The sequence below is a fragment of the Lissotriton vulgaris genome, chromosome 12 (genome assembly GCF_964263255.1).
Source record: "Lissotriton vulgaris chromosome 12, aLisVul1.2, whole genome shotgun sequence".
NCBI classification, from domain to species: Eukaryota; Metazoa; Chordata; class Amphibia; order Caudata; family Salamandridae; genus Lissotriton; species Lissotriton vulgaris.
The window spans coordinates 411,530,168-411,547,689 of NC_141700.1; the positions used below are offsets into that span (position 1 = coordinate 411,530,168).

The 17,522-nt window shown below is 44.2% G+C and overlaps 1 protein-coding gene across 4 annotated transcripts in view; it reads right to left on the reverse strand.

The window, feature by feature from the left end:
* The window catches only part of AKTIP (AKT interacting protein), an 86,059-nt gene that overhangs the window by 19,168 nt on the left and 49,369 nt on the right, over positions 1 to 17,522 (reverse strand). For all 4 annotated transcript variants that reach the window (XM_086945183.1, XM_086945180.1, XM_086945182.1 and 1 more), the window contains 2 exons: positions 15,942 to 16,030; positions 11,420 to 11,518 (listed from right to left, as the gene is read on the reverse strand). In XM_086945183.1, the coding sequence (XP_086801309.1) occupies positions 11,420 to 11,518; positions 15,942 to 16,030 (188 nt within the window). The remainder of the gene's footprint in view (positions 1 to 11,419; positions 11,519 to 15,941; positions 16,031 to 17,522) is intronic.

Here is a 17,522-nt window from a genome sequence, read left to right on the forward strand (position 1 = left end):
GGTTTCCGCCCAGCCCATGGCACCGAAACAGCCCTACTCACTGCTATGGAGGACCTTCAATTGCGTGCAGACAGGGGTCAGGCAGTAGCTCTGATTCTGCTGGACCTGTCTGCCGCATTCGACACGGTTAATCATGGGATTCTATTGGAGAGGCTGGGGGAAGCCGGGGTGGGTGGTACTGCCTTGCATTGGTTTCGTTCCTTCCTGCGGGATAGGAAGCAGGCTGTATCCCTTCCTCCGTTCCAATCAGTCTTCTCCCCGGTATCTCATGGGGTGCCTCAGGGCTCGTCCATCAGCCCGATTTTATTTAACGTGTATCTCAAACCATTGATCACGATGATAAAATCTTACCGGCTGAAGGCTATCAACTACGCAGACGACACTCAACTCATCCTCTCTTGGGAGGGTGAGGAATCGATTCCTCTGGAATCCTTTCATGACTGTCTGCGAGACACGGCTGGCTGGCTACACAACAACTCACTGCAGTTTAATGCCTCCAAAACGGAGGTCTTGTTCTGTGCCGGAAGCCGGATCCCTCGCCCTTTCCCGATGGATTTTTGGCCCCCAGAATCCTCGGAAAAACCCCAGCCGGTCGCCGCTGTTCGCAACCTAGGGGTTATGATGAATAACAAACTCAGCATGGAAGCCCAGGTTGCGAAAACAGTGTCCACCTGTTCGGCCCTCATTCGATCCCTACGTAAGATCCTGCCACTACTCCCCTTACAGGCCCGAGCGTTAATAGTCAGGTGCACTATTCTAAGTCGCCTTGACTATTGTAATGCGCTGCTACTAGAGTCTCCGGCCTTCCTGTTGGACAGACTTCAAAGAGTACAATCTGCCGCTGCTAAACTGGCCCTTGGTTGGCCGAGGAGATCTTCTGCCACAGCAGCGATGACCGAACTCCACTGGCTCCCGTTGAAACAACGAGTGGCCTTTAAATCCCTCTGTCTTGTTTTCAAGGCCTTGCATGGACTTGGGCCCAGCTCTCTGCAAGCCATGTTTCATTGGTACTCTCCAACCAGAGCACTTCGCTCTACAACGGCATGCCTTGTAAAAGTGCCGAGATTTAAAAAAGCTTGGACAGGAGGCAGATCTTTCAAAGTTGCGGCTGCTAAACTCTGGAATAGTATGCCCCTAGACATCCGTCGAACGAAAGAACTCCTTCCCTTTAGGAAAAGTGTCAAGACTTGGCTGTTTCCTAAATATTAACCTGCTGGCCACTGTATTGCTGTTCCCCACGTGCTTCCGAAATTACGGGGCTAAACGGTGTTGCCGCGTTCGAAGCTCCAAATGGCGGCGCCCGAGGACTAATACCAGATCGGTAAAAACCTCCAGAGACGCTGGGAAGGGCAAACGAAGGCTTGCACATGACCCGCAGAGGACTGGAGAAGCTGCGACAGGGAATCACCTCCTTAGATCGGCAATGACAGAGACCTGTGAGTACAGTGACAAATGCGTTCCACGGAGCGCTGCTTACACACAAGATGGCGGCCGCGCTGAAACGCACACAGACTAGAGGCGCGATCCGGCGGTAGCTACCGCTGCACAAATACATATGCACGCTCCGATTTCTGTCAGTGAAGACAACACTCCTTGCCATGGCTCTGCAACGTATTATCAGTCCCCAGAGGCACCGGCTGCAGATCTAAGCAGAGCAGACGGGTGAAGGTACGGCTAGCACACAACAGCTCGCACACGCGAACTGCGAAGGAGGAGGCCTAGTGAAGCACTAGTCAGCGAGTCGATTAGGACGCCTGCAGTGATATGACATATATAAACAAAAACAATTCCCAACAGGTATTATTAAGAGACAATTTCAATTGTGCATGCCTAAAGGCATTACTGAGAACAGAAAACAAGGAGTCAAAAAGATTTTAGAGGAACGGTGGTATTATTTACCAAGAACAAGGGTATTCAACATATGTTTACAGTTTTCAACAGCACTGTAAAGATTAGATCTTATGACAACCCAGTGGCACTTGGTGCAAGGTGCTATATACAGTTTCAGTGAAGTGCAAGTGCTTAAAAACAGCATTGGTGGCGCATAGATGGTGATATATACATCAATTGCAGCTTCAATTAAAATCGACAAGTTACAATCACTTGAGACAATTATTTTCTTGAAGAAAGCTGAAAGTGTCATATGCGTCATTTGATTCACACTGTGTGGTCGACGGCGTTTCGATCCCCTTGATTCGGGATCGTCATCAGGACGGGGTTGTTCTTAGTGAATACAGTGAAAAAACCATACAAGGATGTGTGGTTTGCAGCTTACGAATTCAATGCGTGCTGGTCACTGGTGGCGTCTTGTCCTGGGACTGCTCACGAGTTAGGGCAGCTCCTTAGAGGAAGAGGGGCACAGAGGGCGATCGCTCATCTGGCGTGGCTGTGTTGCACTTAATGCAGCGGCAGACAGCCAATGCAGTGATATGACGGCATCCGATAGAAAACACGGAGAGATGCGTTGCGGCCACCTAAACACGCCACTAATACAATTGAGGAGGCGCTATGAAACAGGAATGTAATGGGACTAATCTGACACACAAGGTATTACCTAGCATACCCAACACTGGGAAGTGAAATAACGTTGTTAACTGAATTTCGTATGTATGCTGGCTGCGGCAACACGGCATGCGGTTATGCGCCCAGTGACTCTGGGCCCGGTACTCCTGTTCACGCCGGATGACCACGGTGACCAGAAGGGGACACGCTGTTCACGCCGTCCTGCGCTTGAGCTGCGGCACACCAAGACAGGCAAGCAAGATGGGCAAGCCAGAAAAGCAACAAACAAAATTGCAATTTGAGGCAAAGAAGCTGAGTAAGGGAACTAAGTGTGTCTGAGGCAGAAGGGGACAATGACACTGACGAGGGCACAGGCGTGGAGGGTGTGCTACGGGCCATACAATGCAGCCTGCAAGAAATGAATGGAAAGCTGGACACATTAACACAGCGTGTTGATCATATGGCTGCAAAAATTGACAAACATGGAGAACGGCTTGTGGAAGCGGAAACAAGAATATTGGCAGTTGAAGATGTCTCCAGCACCAAGAACTGCGCCAAGATGGAGAAGGCACTAGATACTTTGCGCAACAAGGCGGAGGATTTGGAAGCGAGAACCCGACGCAACAATATTTGCATAGCAGGCCTTCCGGAATCAACAAACACGGGAAAAATGGAATATGTAGAGGTCCTCCTCAAAGAATTGTTTGGAGCTGAGGAATTTTCATCGGTATTTCTGGTGGAACGTGCTCAGCGATCCCTTGCGCCACGTCCGAAGCCAGGGCCCACCCCACGAATCATCATAGGCCGTCTACTGAACTATAGAGACAGGGATGTGGTCCTCAGGCGAGCTCGGGAGAAGGGAGACATCACACACCAGGGAAATAAACTTGCGTTCTACCCGCACCATACCATGGCTGTCCAAATGGCCCGTAAAGAGTTCCAACCAGCGAAGAAGAAACTGCGGGACCTGGGAGTAGAATACTCTATGCTCTACCCGGCAAAATTAAAGGTGACTCATGCAGGACATTCCACGGTCCTCCCCACGCCACAGGCGGCGCATGAATATTTTTTATAGTATGGTTCCTATGGCTGATCGGGTGCCACCTTATAAACTGTAAGCGGTATGCAGAGGCAATGATCAGGCCCTGAACGTTGTGACCAGCTGGAGCAGAGCTCAAACATTTGCAAGACAGCCGAAAAAGAGGGCCATCTACACTGTAGGCTGTTGGAATACTAAGTGAACTAGACAGATAATGATACAAGGCCCTGAGACCACTTTGATGTAAAAACGCGTGCCAATAACATGGCAGATATATCGACTACATCAGGTTCATGGGCAGACAAGAAGATACCCTATACTGGCACTACTTTAGCACAGACAAAGAGGCGTGCAGACTCCCTAATGTCAATGGCAATTAAAGTTGAACTACTGGCAGCCTCAAGATGTTGTGCTCTGCAGATCAGCGAAGTAGAATTGTAGGTGCACCCACATGCAGCACTATGTGCACGTTCTGTTAATTGTAACAGGATACCCGTCCGCATAAACACAGTAGGTAGAAATGTGCGCAAATAATGGAGTTCTACACGGTTAATGGAACTATTTTGGGACGCTGGCGGACAGGGCGGCCTGTGTGGCCCAGATTCGTGAACACTGCACTTTGCTACTAGGCAAGCATTTGGTCATAACTAGATGTGTACAGCTGGAGGGCTGCGTAGCAGCTGAGCGTGACCTTCCTGACACAGCAGCGCAGAAATGTAATGGGATTAGTGCCGGCACTCTGGGAGTGTGTACAGAGCGGACCCGGATGGCAAAAGTCAGGGCCATGATACATAACACAGAATAACGACAGTGCCAGAGTGGACCATGAATTACTAGCACTACGATCACGTTCTGATTGTTGGGACAGTCTACCCGTCCACATCCACAATGTGGGTGGAGAAGTGTGCACCCGGTGGACCCCCTACATGGGTGTCCCCCGACGCATGTTGGTTTTATAGTTTAACCTGTTTGGGGTTTTGGCTTTGGCAGGATTGGGTTGCTGAAGTGGGTGGGGGGAGTAGAGAAACAGTTGGGGATGTTCATTACAAATCACTGTATCTGAGAAACATTGCAAACTCCGAATTACGTTATCTGTATGAGATGGTAGATTTCCTTGTAACTGATAAGAGGTCAAAGCGCAAACTACATATGGTACACAGCGCCGAGCAAACAAGATGTAACCAGGACACACACTGAAGTCATAAAAGAAGCTAGCCTAAATCTTCTCACCTGGAACGTCAGAGGTATGAATCACCCCAAGAAAATTTGTCTAATATTTGCATACCTTACTAGACACAAGATAGATATTGGTTTCCTCCAGGAAACGCACATTGCAGCGCATACACAGGCAACCATAGGAAGTAAATGGGCGGAATCTGTGCATAGCTCCAATTACTCATCATGCGCACGAGGTGTAAGCATTCTAATATGAAAGGGTATTAATTTTCGAGTATCAAGGGTGCTCAAAGATCCGAAAGGTAGATATGTCATAGTGCTAGGTCTACTTAGACACCAGTCTGTAGCTTTAATAAACACTTAAGGGCCAAACACAGATGACCCCAGTTTTTTCACTAAACTATGGCACACTATTTCCGATCTAAACACACCACACCTGGTGTGGGGTAGCGATTTCAATATAGTATTGCGAGATGGGTTGGACAGATCACCTAACACAATAGAAACACACAAATGGGGGCGAGCAGAGTTGCTAGATGCTATAGAAGAATTACACAAAAGACATTTGGAGAACTCGTAATCCAGGACATTCAGCAGCCACACACGTCTCGGCTGCGCATAATAGTTGGTTGAGACTTGACTACTGGTTAGGGTCAGGTGATGTATCTTTATGGACAAACGATGTTAAGCATCTATCACGCACACTCTCAGACCACAGCCCAGTATTACTGTCACTACAACTGCCTAATTACATACCACCGCCCTTCGCCTGGCGATTCAATGCAACAGCGCTACTTGATACAACATACACAGAAACCATACACAAAGCCATAGTGGAATACTTTGACCTCAACGCTCCAACGACTGAAGACAAAGGGGTATTGTGGGAAGCATTTAAAGCTACGATAAGGGGAAAGTATCAGTACAACAGCGGGGATACTGAAAGACATTAGGCAACAAATACGAACTAGAGAGTCAAAATTGAGTGAACTGGAACATCGATACGAACGCACACAAGACACTGTCATACTGGGGGATATCAAACAGCTACTGACTGAGCATCAGGAATATGCAAATGCAGAACTTCAATATGTATCGAAGCGGGGTATAGCCAGAGCGTATGGAGAAGGTGGTAGGCCTGGAAGGGCGCTAGCTCGCAAGATATGTACAGGTCATGCCCCACAGCACATTCATACAATACGTGACACCACGGGAACTAACAGGTATGACATGAGAGGGATATTGGAAGAATTCCGAAAGACTTATGGCCAACTATATAAATCGAACCTATGCACGTCACCCAACACCATACTAGATTACATGGCGGATGTCGAAATAGCATGGCTGTCAGGTGGTCATAGAGCATATTTGTCCAGCCCGATCACGGTTGAGGAGGTGAACGAGATCATTAAAACTCTCCCAAACGGCAAAGCACCAGGGCCTGATGGCTTCACTGGCGAGTTTTACAAGGCATTTGTAGACCAATTGGCCCCACACTTGGTGGAAATGTATGGGGAAGCACATGAGAAGCAAATCCTCCCGGCGTCTCTTCGAGAAGCGATGCTAATAACACTACTTAAACCTGGGAAAGACCCAGAAATATGTGACTCGTATAGGCCATTATCACTTATTAACGTAGACGCCAAAATACTGGCCTGTTTGCTGGCCACACGTCTTAAGCCCCTAATGCCATCACTGATTAGACCAGATCAGTCAGGATTTATACCTGAAAGGTCAACGACGCATAATACAAGAACGCTGTTTGCACTCTCCCATTACTTAACACCAGAAACCAAAGCTGCGGCGATCCTACTGGACGCCGTGAAGGCCTTCGATACAATTGAATGGGAGCATTTGCATGCAGTGTTGAGACGCATGGGCTTTCCGATAATGTTTACACAATGGATCTCAATGCTATATACGGACCTGTCAGCAAGGATAAGGGTGAATGGTTATGTTTCGGACCCCATAGCGATAGGTAGAGGGACTAGACAGGGCTGCCCCCTGTCCCCTCTACTGTTCGCGTTGGTGCTGGAGCCTTTAGCGTGCAAAATCAAACAACATCACCATTACTCGGCGCTCCAGTTTCCAACAAGACCCCTGCACATATATCTATATCTGGACGATATGGTGCTATATGTGAAAGACCCTGCCCAAAACCTCAACCCCCTAATGAGGGAATACATTTAATTTGGCCAGCACTCTGGTCTGCAAATCAACTGGGCCAAGTCTCAAATACTGGTGCCATCAGACAGCACCACCCCATTCACATTGGATTACCCGCTGGAATGGCAGGAAGAACCCACGAGATACTTGGGCATCTGGTATCACCGTGACCCTGAACTGGTCATTCGTACAAATTATGGGAGGGTCATATCAGAATTGGAGGAGAAAATAAACAGATGGAACAAATTGCCACTTTCATTAGCAGATAGAACTGCCATAGTAAAAATGGTAAATCAAACCACCGACAGAAGTCTTCCGAAATATCAATAAACTGGTACTGAACCTCGTCTGGGCTGGAAAACAAGCTAGACTAGAACTTCAAACACTAACGCTACCTTATGCACAGGGTGGTTTCAAGGTACCGGATCTCTATCTATATTACCGGTGCGCACAAGCGCAATTTACGTTCTACTGGTATCATGAGATACCATTCATGTCCCACGTAGCAATTGAAACGGGAGATGCCCACCCCATTCCATTGTCAGCAATACTGCCACACAAACGTCCGCCACTACACGCATGGGACATAAATACAATAGACACCACCAACACGGCATGGTACCTGATGGGCAAAAAGGCATGAAAGCTCCCATTGTACGCGCCTGACTTACCTTTGGCACATCATCCGGAGCCATCGGTAACGCAAGAAACAGTAGGTATGGAATTTTTACAACTGGCAGGAATAGATAAAATGGGTGATCTTTATAAAGAAGGGCGGTTCAAGACACTAGATGCATTGAGTTATATTAGCAATCCGACGTTATTATTCACTTTCACTTATTACCGACTACAGAGGGCAATGAAAGAACTGTACACTGTGTATCCTGAAGAACCTAAGCAACTGCTCTCATTACAATATCTATTAACTACACCCACAGCGGCACATATAGTATCTAGACTGTACGCCAGGTTGCAAGAAGACATTGCGAAGGGTACTGACAAAATGAGACTTAAATGGAATAACGCCATGGTTGAGCCACTAACCCCAGAAGAATGGTCTACAGCATGTATGCTAACGGATATGCTTACTCCGAATGGTAAGCAAAGAGTAATTCACTACAAGTACTTGCATCAAATGTACTACACACCACTCACATTGCATAGATACGGACTGAGTGCACACTCTAGATGCAAGAGATGTAGAATGGAAGATGCTGATTTTGTGCATCTAGCATGGGACTGCCCTAAAATAGCCTACTATTGGAGAGAAGTGACAGACGCACTAGGCGTAATGTTGGGCATGCCCATAGATTGCTCAGTAAAAGTGTGCCTACTAGGCCTGGTCCCGAATTTACGAGCGAAAAAGCGTAAGTACTGTGTGATAGCGCTATTAATGGCTAAGCGTAGAGTTTCGCTCCACTGGAACAGCAGAAAATATCCCAAAAAGAACTGGTTGGCAGATCTCACATAGTGTAAAGACACGTTAAATACCTATGAGGAGGAGCTGCCTGCAGGCTCTAGACCCAAAGATTACTGGATGTACCTGATTGAATATCTAAAGGGGAGGCCATCACCAGAGGCAGAGAACACTGAAGAGTGTTAGATAGGCCAATTAGTGTGGGGAAACACCATGGCAGGAATACACAACAACATACGCAAAAAACAGTAGGAGTGAGAATGTTGTGATGCAGTGATCCCTGTATAGTTACAGAAAGGTTGAGTATGTTTATATGCGAGAAACTAAAAATTGTTCTACTGTAATGTCATGTCAGATATAACTTGCATCAGGTACATAAAATGTAACGTAGATTAATGCTAAACGCCACCGGACCTCCGGGTTGTCGGTATTTGAGGCCGTGTCACACTGTTAAATACCTCACTATCGCCACAACGGATATGCTGCCGGCCCCAGGGTTGTAGGCGAAGAAGCTGTGTACTGAATGAAAGATGCAATAAAGCAGTTTGAACACCCAAAAAAAAACTCTTTGCAACCAGATCTAGATATGTACACATTGTTTACATTTACTTAAGTTCATTTCATCATGAATAGCAAACACTACAGTACCCCAGCTCAGACTGAAATAGATGCATTCCCATTAATGTGAGGATAAGATAGGACTTTAACATCCCTTCCTGTCATACAACTCATATTATAAAATTGCAAATTGCCTATGTTAATAATTTACAGGACTTGTGCCCTGCTAGAACTTGGTTTTCGACATTAAACTTTGATTTAGCGAAATTTAAGAGAAAAGCATGGGAGAGGAAAAAAAGGAAAACAGAAAATCTCAAGAGTGAGATGCAGTGACAAGAAGCGTAGGAAAGAATTAAGAGCTGAAATCAAAGCTAGCCAGCCTTATTTGGAAATACACAATCCTCCACAAACTACTGTCCCCTCCCCGCTCCCTTATTCTGTGCAGTTACCGCTGTCTTGAGGGAACGCCGGACAAGAGGTCTGCATCCTTGTTTCTTATGGGCCAGGCTCAGCCTCCACACAAAGCCACCTACTCTGTATGGGTGTGCGCGTGGCGCCTGCAGCGGGTGACACACCCAGTTACTGTGACACATGGTATTTATAAAAGTGCGGAGGAAGGTGTCTCTGCTCATTAGTTTGAATATCAGGCATGTGGGGTGTACCAGATCACCAGAGAAGGGTGGCTAGCATCAGTGACAGCCTTCTACAGGATCTCCCTACTGTGCACCCATCTCCAAAAACAACAAGCATTTGCAATGCAATAGGTTTACGCTAGACCTATTGCATTGCAAATGGATGGCAACTTGTCATCATGGACAACGGGAGGGTGGGCGGGGTGGGGGTGGGAGGGAGAGAAGTCACAGACAACGTGAGGGTGGGCAGGAATGGGAGAGGAGAAGGCACTGACAAAGCTGCGCGAATGGAGAAACTAAAGGAAATAGTACACACCCAGTGTAACAGCCAAGTAAAGGGGCCAGTAGCCATGGGAAGATACATATGAAGACATGGCTGTACTAAAGAGGGACTAACAAGCCTCATAAGGAATTAGAAGCCAGCATTTACAAAGGACAAACACCCAAGCCAATGAAAAATAAGGGTGGGGGAGGGGGCGAAGCTTCTCTCCGTACTGAACTAATACAGATCTTCTCAGAGCAGAGTTTGTGCCACACATTATCTCCTCATTTCAGGCCTAAACCTCGTACGGTCCCAGTATTAGAATGAAAAAAATACCTGGTACATATTACCACCCAGTTTAAGGGAAACCTATAATGAAGCATTTAGAAAAACAAAAACTGACAATGCATTTTTATTAAACGTGTAGGAAATTAGACCAGTATTGAGATAGACCTGTAGAACATTCACTATGTGGTATCTGTATAACCCAAACCTAGCCAAAAGGCAGTGTAGTGATCCACAGGGTAAATGATGAGGCAGTTGGATGATGGGATCAGAAATGAACTCTTACTGCACCGTGGTACAGGTTTTTCCAAAGAGTCTTCAATTCTTTACCAAAATTTGAGAAGATTTGGGGAAAGTCCTGACTGATACGAAGATGTTGTTCCAGATACTGGATTCATAGATTATTGTTTAATAGTTTTCAACTTAGTGTCTAGCCTCACGGTATCCTAGATGTGGGGGTCTCAAGAGTAACTAGAGATGGTGACCTGATCTTCAAGGTAAGCAGGGGTTCTGGTTGTAATGTCTTTGTAAATGATAAATCTGGTCTTGAACAAAATGTGGGGCAGCAAGGGAGGCCAATGGTGTTCCATCAGGATGTGGTGATGCAGTTATTTTCTTTCAGGCCATGGATGTGATGTGGCAAATGTGGAGTATGGGGGCGATGGAGCAGGGAGGTACCAACATGCAGATGAGAGTACAAGGGCTTGAACAGCAGTTGTACAGTCCCTTACTTGAATAAACTGTTCTACGTTCTTTGGAAGAGAGGCAGTTTTTGGAAAGATTTTCTAAGTAAATGAGGTTGATGCCCAGGGTAAAACATAATGACTTGGCATTCAGAGCAAATGTCGGGTTTGAAGCAGTCAACATTGGTATTATGGAGCGAGGTTTGTACTATTTTGTACTTTGTTCTTGCAAACCAAAATGCTGTTGTAGTGGGTTTGGGCTTGGAGGGGGGCACTGGACACCCAGATGCAGGCAGTGCTTGATGCATTGGATGACAGATGACTTTCAATCAGAGGGGTCTGTTGGCTGTAAATTTAGTTGGTTTTATCGGTTCTTAGAGCAGCAAGGCGCTCTATATAGAGGCTGAAGAAAACATGCTACAGTATGAACCCTAGTAGACTTCAGGTGCCCATACAAATGAAATACAGAACAGGTTTCTAAAATGGAATAAGCATAAACGTGTTGATTTCTTCCCCTTCATAGAAGCTCAATTCTTCTGCACATTCACAACATCTGGTGCTGGTTTAGGTACTGCTCATTCACTAATTTAGTTTTAGATCACGCTTACGTTCAGACTGCAAAATATACCTGCAAAACACAACTAAAGGAAACCACTCAAAATGCATAATCTGGCATGGAGAGGAAGAAAATAAACTTACAGTACTGCAGCTTCTGGATTTAAGGGACCGACTGTGTCAATCTTGTAGAAGACTCTTCGAGCATACATTAGTACCTGCCATATGTGATTATGGTTCCGCCTGAAAGTAATGAAATGAAAGGCTTCTGATTTTAGTCAATCCAAACCTACTGAAGCCCCCACAATCACACCTCAAGATTTCACTTCCATCATCCACAAAATTAGAACTTTAACTTGTTTTTTTTATTTCAAAGTACTTTATTGAAGGAGTACACAGAGAGAAAGAAAAAACATTCAAGCAATGACATCCGTGCTACCGACTCGGGAGCCCCTCTTATAGCAGTGTCCAACACCCCGCAATTGCTCCTTTAACTTGTTTTTATTAATAAACAAGCAATAGCATGAAAAGGAAGAGAAAACAGATGGCACTCCGATTTGGTATGCAACACAGCTACAAATACTCTGATGACAAACATCTCAACACTGTCCAGGATTCCCCTGTTCGCTACCTTATACAACTGTAATTTAAAAGCTTTATACACAAACCTACCCAATCACTCCCCAGACTGCATAACCATTGTATGTGTCTGGCATACTAGCCACTGCGGCTCATGCTCCCTCAGGTTGCTGTGCATAAAGTTTCCTCATTAATGAGTACTCCCAAGCCGATTCAAAATTTGGAAATGGCCAAATCATCATGGGTTCTCAACTTTGTAGGAAACCAGAGAGGGGCCCACCCCCCTTTTGTATCGCTTTGTTTGCCCTAAATTGGCAGGGTATGCTCAGACGCGAGTCCCTTGCTCACTTGGCCACTGGATTCAAGATAGCCTGGCTGATGAGGATTATGAATCCGAAACCGGTCCCAGGATGCTTGTTTCCGGTCCAGGGAAGACATGGCTTGACAGTTCGGGCTGGACTGTTCCCATGAGGCACAGGTTCAGACTGATTTGCATATGGCTATGTCTGAACTGGGGTGGCTGAGTGAGCTAAAGAATGGTGATGGATTAAACAGAGATCAGTTGACTGGGGGTGAGTGTTTGATTTGCTCAAACGCTCCGTCCATCATCCCCTTTTGTATCGCTTTGTTCACCCTAGGGGACAGCATCTCCTTTAAGCCCTGTAGCTTCTGTCTATTTTGCCTGAGGTGCTGCATAGAAAACACAAAATTTGGAACAACTCAGCCAAATGTCAGATTTTGTGCTGCCAGTGTTAGTTACGAAATCAAGCTGGCCAGTATCAGCCTGCAAATTATCCAAATTCAATCTTTCTCTAGGAAGGCAGTCTAACAGTCTGCTGTATTACCACTGGGGGTGCCACTTCGGCCTCCAAAATAACCTTCTGCAGTATGCGCTCGACCAACCACCAATTTTAGTAGATTTGGCTCAAATATTTAGTGTAACATTACTGAATGCCTAAAAGGATAACTCCCCAAAACAGTATTTAGATTCCCTCCATACTTCGGGCACAGAAGTCATGCCCATTACGTCCTCAATTGATTCTTCCAAGGAGTACATTTTAATCTCAATTATACAGTTCACTTCACCCGGTGCACTCAATTTTCTTTTGGGTGACAGTCACTCACCAAGTCCATGAAGGGAACGTCTTGGCAATTAACTCACTGGGAGACAGTTTTCATTCACCAGAAAGTTCCGATGCTCAGCAACCGCCCTCCAATTAATCACATTCTCTTCCTGGTGCAGATGTGAGGGTGGGTGACTACAGGTGGCATGTCTTACAAAATCACCAAGGGACGGTGGAATACATTCCATTTTCAGTGCAGTAACGAAGCAGCATCCCCCACCCCCAACCACCACTGGGAAAGGCTGAACATACCTACTAGGTGTAATTTTGGCTAGGTCTTTTGGCACTAATATTTTGATACTGACAATTGATGGACATGCTAAATAGTTATGTTGGATTGAAAAGAGTGGAATCACATTCTGTAACCATGACAAACAGGGAGTATGGATTGTCTTTTCATTTTTGCCACTGTACCAAATTAAAACCCTCCCAATGAGATAACGGTTGTTGGTGGCAAGCGGTCGATATGTTTTTAGGGTGGGTTCACCACTTTCCAGTACTAGAGCATTTTTGCACTGAAAACATTTCTGCTGTACACATGATCAATATGGCCGCTGCCAGTTTTCAAATATCACTGTTGGCTATCTTGAACTGGACTTTGGGGAATCCTTTTTTCAGGTCCACAGATTTCAAAAGGTAGTTACTTTGGACTCTACATGCAAAGTAAATGGAAAAGACCGACCCTGTAAGAGTTTGATCCTAGATGAGCTGCACTTGAGGAATCCTAGATACTAAACTGGGTCAGGCAAACTTAATAGAAAGTAATGTAGATTTAGCTGTGGGCCGAACGGTCAGTTGTGTGCTTTGGTGGTCAAAAGTGATCAAATCTTCGACAACTTTGTGTAAGTCTTTAACTTTTCTCTTTAGGCAGTAGCTCCACAAAATAGTACTAGAATTCAGATGTAGTGACCAGAGAGGGCAGACTAGTTGGCTCACTAATAGCAGTCTGAGCTTTGGCAGACTATCCTGCCTTCTGCAGCCATCCTCTTTTCTTTTTGTAACAGTCTTGAAGTAACAGATCCTAAAGCATAGTACCACCTCTTAGCAGCAGAGGAAATTAGGTGGGGCACTAGCACCTAGACAAATAGGATCCTATGAAGTGATTGAACACATTTCCACAGATAGACAGGATATCATCCTCAGTTCAACTCTTGTACTTTGAGGGATTGCATTAGAATGGCACTTCTACCAATTTGGTAGAAAGCAAATAGATCAAGATCAACATTCAGTCGAAAAAGCACAACCCCCTCCAATTTGCTATTCCAGAAATACATCCATGTTTGAGACATTACCTTAAATATCTGGGACAAAGGTTAAAAGGTCAGAACATTTGCAGTATGTGTTTTTTTCACAACGGGGACATCATTAAAAAAACCTGAGCGTTCAAGAAACCTAATTCAAAACAGTTAGATTGTTGAATAAAGTGGATTAGTTCTAGTTCTAAAACAGCATTGACGTGGATGTAAAACCCAGTAAAGCAATTGGCCTCAAGACATGCAGGGATGAGTGCTAATATTACAAGAGGTACAAGGGTGAAATGGTGTGGCACAGCAGTTTTCTAAACATACACAAAGTAGTATGTAAAAGGTTGGTGCTCAAGATCCAAGCCGAAGTCGAAAGTAACTGATCATTCACCCACACCCACTATTCTTACACGCATTAAAAAAAGAATGGTCATAGTTTCACTTTAGGTGTGCTTAGGTTCACTTAATTTGTTTCTACAAATCTACATCTAAAGCATAATAAACACATCTAGAGAGAAGCTAAGCAGATCTAACTCTTTAACCCTGCCCTCAGAGCCATTAGTTGTGCCAACTACCTTCAGAACACAAGTGCCATTGCACAACTGCCCAAAACAAAACTTGCCAACATGCAAAGTTCGAAACTACATAGTGATGTAGGATTGCTTGGGAATCTATATACAAAAGGTAAACTTTGGTAGCTGAAGTCACAAGTGGGATACACTAAAGAAAGTTTGTGCAGATTTGCCAATCCTGGTACCCCTGCCCAACCTTCAGAATAGTAGGCAAAGAAGTACTCCTAGCCAGGCAGGTAAGGGAATAAAAGCATGCTTTGGTGCAACCTTTCTAAATTCCAATGAAGGCGACCCATAACATTCCATTACTTTGTCCTTACTAGAGTTAGTAAGGAAAACTATAGGCCTTCAATCAAAGGACGACCAACAGAGGAAGCCAGCAATCTACTCATGCTTCCAGAGTTGGTGGGTGGTGACCAATAGTTAGTGAATTAGGAAGATATTCTTGTTCAAACCTAGAGTGTCAAATGGCAGAATGGAGAGTGAGGATTTGTGGGAAATGTCAGGAATTTAATGTCATCTAGGCAAGCTACCAAAAGTTTGAACACTGGTTTCCAGGTTACAATGTTTCATAAGTAATAAAAACATATCTAGCCTGAGAAAAGGGGGTGTTGCTACTGCAAAAAAATGTTAGCCTCCTTTTGAAAATAGAGCTAGAGCCCAAAGGGAGAGGAGGGTTACAGGACAAGGTACAAAACCATTCAGTAAGTTTTCAGCTGTCTTTCAATGACAAAGATAGAAAAATTGGTAATGCGAATAAAAGACAGTAACAATCTGAACAAGAACAGAGTACACCACCTCAGTTGATATTACTTTTACAAAACAAATTTTGTACATGGTTGGGGAATGGATTTTGGACATATTCCCCACTTCCTCGTCAGTCAGTACTTGCATCTAAATAATTTTGGGTGCAAAAAGACTGTCCCAAAGAGTAAATACTCTTAAGTACAGTTTAGTATCACAATGTGAAAATGGTGAAGGGAACCGTCACTGAGCAGTACTTACAAGTATTAACAGACTTTCAAAATGGCACTTTTCATATGGTGGCATCTGGGATGGAAAGGAATGATGTGGTAATTAAGCTAATTTACCAGAAAACATGATATTGACTTACCAATTAGCTAAAACTTTTATACAAGGAACTAACCTCCATTTTGTAAAGGCTCTTTTCACATCCAGTTCCCCTGAAACAGGATCGACTAGCGGGTGGAAGACTGGTATATCGAACACTAAGCGCTAGATTTAAAACAAACACTGAAATTAATAAGCTGCAACAGTTACAATGCACTTCCATAAGTCAAAATTAAAAAACATGAATCCTATTTAGGTCTTAACGGCACTCCCACCCATCTGTGCAAGTACCCAAGCAACATTTGTTTTCTTGTTAACTGTTTCACAGGCTCTCAAGAGGAGAATGTGGTCATGCTCCAGTCTTACCACAATACCCCCAAATACATTTAGGAACTAATAAGCAAACTTTAATTTAAAGGCGATGGATTTAGAACTTTAATTTCCTCTCTCAAGAATGGTTTGTTAAGGTTATCCTGGTGACATGGTTACATATGGATGATTAATTTCGAAATCTAATTAGAGGATATGAGCACTACCATAGCAGCACCTTACATTTTATAAAAACAAAAACATTCAGCTACAGGCTAGAATAACTTATATCCATAGTAAATATTTTGGTTTACGTGTGTATTGCTTAGGATTGCTCGTTTTAACTCGAAATGGTTTCATTTTGGAATCTATTCTTACACGATTAAAGGAGACAAACTCTAGTGCTGGTGAATGACTAATACAATCACAGGAACATCCATCTACCTTTAGACTACTTCAAAATCACTAAAGTACACAGAGCAGTGCACAAACATCTCCCACTCACTTTCCTTTAGCAAATGAGGTTTACCAACATATATGGTTTTAGCAGACACAGGGAACCTTTCTGAAAAGCCCACGTTTAAAGAAATCACCTAGATGGCAGGACATCATACAGGCAACACAAAAGTGGCATTTCAACCGATTTTTCATAAGATACTTTAATTTTCTTGTAAAAAGGCCTACTCACTACCAAAAACAACTGGACTGTGCTTATAGGTTTATGAAATGTTCCATATGATGTATTTCCATTTCCAGGAGGGTGGGGTGAACTTACCAAAACACACAAGCCATGCTTCAAACTTGACTAGCATAACTTTGAAAGCAGAATAAGCTCATACCAAAAACCAATACCATTAACCTCAATCAAACTATATCTTAACATTCTGCAATGATCTTCTGCCTCTTAAGTTCGCATTAGCTGTATTACAATTATCTGTAGAATAATTCACCATGCAAATTGCCCTACTCTTTGAGGACCTTACTAACCACTTACTGCACATATTTTGATCTTGCTCGCTACAGATATTGCAATGCTTTTTTACAATAAGAGCAAGATAGTTTGTTTAAATCCTCAAACTTTTGGAGCAGCCACCTTAAAACTACAAGATATCCAAGTCTACCCATTCTTTTAAAGTGTTTACCAAAACCTGCTCATTTTCATGTAACCTGCTAACCATCTTCTAGTTAGCTGAAATAGCTGCACTTGTTCATAAATTACATTTACTGATTTAGCCATTCTTCTAGATCTGCAATCTCATTTTGCTTTTAATATATACGGGAAGGGTGGTACAGAATAGAAAATCTTCACTCAGTGGATACAGTTTATCATATTATAGCATTGAATTAC